The sequence below is a fragment of the Camponotus vicinus genome, unplaced genomic scaffold, assembly GCF_025532165.1.
Source record: "Camponotus vicinus isolate PSW18456_S1 unplaced genomic scaffold, iyCamVici1.0 SCAF_12, whole genome shotgun sequence".
Classification (NCBI taxonomy): Eukaryota; Metazoa; Arthropoda; class Insecta; order Hymenoptera; family Formicidae; genus Camponotus; species Camponotus vicinus.
In genome coordinates this window covers 5,375,746-5,380,260 of record NW_028141948.1, presented here as the reverse complement: position 1 = coordinate 5,380,260, position 4,515 = coordinate 5,375,746, and the positions used below count along the sequence as shown (strand labels likewise).

General features: G+C 45.5%; 1 protein-coding gene across 1 annotated transcript; it reads left to right on the top strand.

Moving 5' to 3' along the window:
* The first annotated feature begins 230 nt into the window (after positions 1-230).
* On the top strand, positions 231-833 carry LOC145963253 (uncharacterized). Its single transcript, XM_083084981.1, has one exon. The coding sequence runs from the start codon at positions 231-233 to the stop codon at positions 831-833; it is 603 nt and encodes a 200-aa protein (XP_082941107.1).
* The last annotated feature ends 3,682 nt before the right edge of the window (positions 834-4,515 follow it).

Below are 4,515 nucleotides of genomic sequence, written 5' to 3'. Positions count from 1 at the left end.
TATTGTGCGCAGAGTCTTAAGAGACTTCATATTTCGCGCGCTTTTTATTTATTCCGCGCATTTTTCATTTGTTGCTACTTTCATTGGCCGTGTTCCGAATTTACTACCAGTACTGAAAATCTATATTTTACGTCACGTATACTAACCATTTTCTACTTTTCTCTTCTTAAATTATTTATCGTGGTGCCATAGCATTGAGCGGACGTTTAATGTAAAATCGCGATATAACGATGCCTAAGAACTTGTGTAGTGAAATACGAGGTCGTATTGTCGGACAGTGGAAGGCGGGAAAAACAGTAGCAGAAATTGCTGCTGCTATTCCCTGTTCTAGAGAAACTATTCGACGATGGATAGAACGATTTATTGAGGGCGGTGATCATGCTTTGCATGATCATCGTCGCAATAATCGTCGTCTTCATAAAACAAGGGGTTCTCAAGAAGACGAGCGCATCGTTGCCGCAGTTGTTGAGCAGCCCTTCGGCACTGTGCAGGAGGCTCTCAACGCGGCAAACGTTCAAATATCCGAGAGGACCGCTCGGCGACGTCTTAACGAAGCTGGGTATCACTGTCATCGTCCAGCCCACAAAATTATGCTGACTTCCGATAATCGGGAGCAGCGCATCGCGTTCGCTTTGGAAAACCTGGCGACGAGTCGTGAGGAATGGGAGGCAACGATCTGGACCGACGAAAAGGTTTTCGTCTGCCGATCGCCAACCTCACGTATGGCGACCAAGAGATCAACGGTTGCATCCAAACCATGTTGTACCTTTACGAAGAAGTGGAAGGATTTCCTGCGCAATGTGGGGTTGGATATCTGGTACTGCAATCGGTGAACTGGTGGAAATTCCCACCTGCATGAACTCTGCGGAGTATATTCGCATACTGGAAGATGTTCTTCTTCCATCAGTACGCGCAATCTACCCCGCAGAGGACATGCCAGTGATCCGATTAGTACAAGATAATTCCGCAGTCCATACTTCTCATGAGACACAAACATGGTTTCGGAATCATCCGGAGATACAATTGGTCAATTGGCCTGCTCGTTCGTCAGATCTAAATTTAATCGAAAATGTCTGGGCACAAATGGTTCAACGATGGGAACCAAGAAGAGAGAGGACGATAGCAGCGTTAGTTAATCATGCGAAAGAAATCTGGGAAGAACTTCGATTCCAATCAGATTTCCTCGCTAACTTGATTGATTCGATACCTAATCGACTCAATCAAGTAATAGACCGGTCCGGATACTGGACGGATTAATGATATGCTTCCGCAACTTGTCCCACGATCGGCCCTTTTCAGAGCCAATAAAACTTTTACACCGCAAGAAGCGCCTATAGCCGTATTTATAAGGGAAAACATTTCGAGGAGTATTCAAAATATATGGGCCAAGAGAAACTTAATCTGGTAAAAAGGTTAAAATTATTATATAGAGAAAATTGTAGTATAAATTTCGGCACGGATAATAACGCTACATCTTCTGCACAAGCAATTACTCCTTCATATTCTATATCGCATCTTATCGCTAAAAATTCCAAACCATTTACCGAGGGTGAATTTGTAAAAGAATGCCTTGACGAGGCTGTAAAATCATTCGGAAATTCTTTAACATTAACAGAAGCTTCTAGTATTCCACTGAGTAGAAATACAGTGGCATCGAGAATCACTCATATCACGTCTCCCATAGAAGAGAAATTGAAATGTTTATTGTCAACGTGCTCATATTTCTCATTATGTCTCGATGAAAGCACCGATAATCCACACGTGAGTCAATTGAGTATTTTTGCTCGAATCGTACAAAACGATTTCTCATGTGTCGAGGAGCTATTAGATTTCGTACCATTGCATGATACAACAACCAGTATAGACATTTTCAGAGCCGTTGAACAAACACTTAAAAAATTTAATATCGATTTTTCCAAATGTTCCGCTATCGTAACTGATGGTGCAAAGGCGATGACAGGTTCGAAAATTGGATTCATCCGTCAAATAAAGCAGCGAGATTTAAAGTTCCCTGTCATTCACTGTATTATACACCAAGAAGCATTATGCGGAAAAGCAGTTAAATTATGCGCCGCAATGCAAATTATATCCAAAATTGTTAATGCAATTAAAGGCGGTAATAAATCTCTTAGTCATCGAAAATTCCAATCCTTCCTTGAGGAACATAATGCCATTTATAAAGATATATCTTTATATTGTGAGGTTCGGTGGCTCAGTGCCGGAAAATGTTTAGAGAAATTTTTTGCGCTAAGAAAAGAAATCTTCATTTTCTTGCAAGAAATGTCTCTAGCAAAATGTGGCGAATTTATGCCCTTATTTAAAGATATAGATTTTCTTTCCGAACTAGCTTTTATTACCGATTTAACCTCTCATTTAAATAATGTAAATCTGAAGCTGCAAAGGCCAAACCAAACAATTTCTCAATTAGTAAGTCATATTGATTCATTCCGTAGAAAATTAGTGTTATTAAAAAATCACTTACAAAACGATATCTTTCATTTTTATCCATCTTGCCAAATTCCCTTTATAGAGCATGGCAAAGATTGTAATTTAAGGACACATCGCCACTTAATCGAGTCATTAATAACTCAGTTTGACACGCGTTTCAGTGATTTCAAAACACTTAGAAAAGATCTAATTCTTTTTGAAAATCCTTTTACAGTTATAATTGAGGAACAGAATCTAGAGCTTCAAGAAGAACTTTGCGATTTGCAAAGTGATTTAACTCTCAAAACGCGGTCAGAAAGAGGGATAGACCTTTTTAAGATTTTAGATATCTCGAATTATCCAAAACTTATAAATTTTGGTCTTCGAATTTTTTCGATGTTTGGTTCCACATATTTATGCGAATGCTCCTTTTCGAAATTAAAATATATAAAAACTGATAAACGTTTTTGCTTAAGCGATGCATTTTTATCTTCGCTAATGCGTACTAGTTCTTCTAATATTCCCGTCGATATTTCGTCTCTCGTAAATTCTTGTAAACGGCTTAAAAAATCAAATTAATATTTCTGCTATCTAATATTTCTAAATTCTATGCTCATCTAACATTCTATGCTTTTATATTATTGACTTTGTATATTACTTTCTTATTAGCTTCGTATATTAACTTCTATAAAATTTTCCTTCCCACACGAATCATTATTTGTCATATCGTCATCTCTAGTGGAATAGGCCTACTTCTTTTTGTGCGCAGGGGAAATCCTCATGGATACCTCCTCTCCTCGGGGAGGGAGAGGGGGTTATGCCGGACTCTTACCGGCTAAAACCCCTGCGGGTGTCCTCCTCAGCGGTTTAAACGGGAGGGCCACGGGTACGCCAAAGGCATTCTTCCGCGACCCCCCCACCGCGTTACCTTCTATTGTTACCGGGAGGTGGGACACCTCCATCTCCCAGGTCCACCAACGGGGGAATATGCCGGCGGGAGGTCCCTCACTCCTCGCCGGCTCCCCACTCGCCGCGGCTCCTGATCACGGGGCCCTTTCCTATGCTGAGAGGGAGGAGCGGGAGGGGAGGCACTGCGGGGCCATGTGCTAAAGCTAAGGCTCCCAGGTCCCTGGAACCTCCTTCCACCCCTCCACTCCTCCTCTTCTTAAGGCCCCTAAAGCAGGGCAGTTTCCTCAGATCACGGGGCCCGTTCCTATGCTGAGAAGGGGGGCACTGCGGGGCCATGTGCTAAGGCTGAGGCTCCCCAGTCCCCGGAACCTCCCTCACTCCTACACTCTTCCTCTTCTTATGGCCCTTGAAGCAGAGCATCCTCAAGGGGGGCACTCCGTCCCCCTCAAAGGTGGTCCCGCGATGGGGCCGGAAGCCCGTGCAGTCTCCCTCTCCCCCGCAGCACTCTCCTTCTTATGTTCGACGCCTGCGGTGGATGGGGGGCATTCTTCTCCTGTATCTTCTCTCTCTCTCTGCCTCCTTCGCCATCATGACGGCCTCACAGTAGGTCGCCACAGACCGCCACGACTCCTCCTCCTGCGTCATTGCCCTGACGACCACCGCCAGGGAAAGATCCTCGCCTATAACTAGGACCGGGGCACGGCGCCGCACCTCCCAGGCCGTACAGACGTCGAGAGTGTGCTGCGCCGTGTCCCGGTCCTCCTCACAGTGGTGGCACCTGGGGGACATTTCCCTCCCGATGCGGCACAAGTACTGACCGAAACACCCGTGTCCGGTCAGCACCTGCGTCACCCTGAAGGTAATCTGCCCCCAGCCTCTTCCCACCCATCGCGCGAACACCGGCAGAACGGCCTTCACCATTCTCTGCTCCTCGTAGGCTGGCCCAGACAGTTGCCTTTGCCAGCCCACGAGGACAGATTCCGCCACCTGCCGCCTGATGGCTTTCTTCGCCATCAGGCCCATAGATATTCCCCTCTTCCGGAGCTCCCGGACCCTCCAGTACATCAACGCCTGGCCCTGAGCTAAGAGCTCCAGGGGAGAAACCTCCGCCAATATCGCCGCCGCCGCATACGAGACTGTGCGGTATGCACGGGCGGCCCTCAACACGATGGGCCGATG

Coding starts and splice junctions, on each gene's coding strand:
- LOC145963253 (XM_083084981.1), top strand. CDS start 231: ATGCCTAAGAACTTGTGTAGTGAAATACGAGGTCGTATTGTCGGACAG.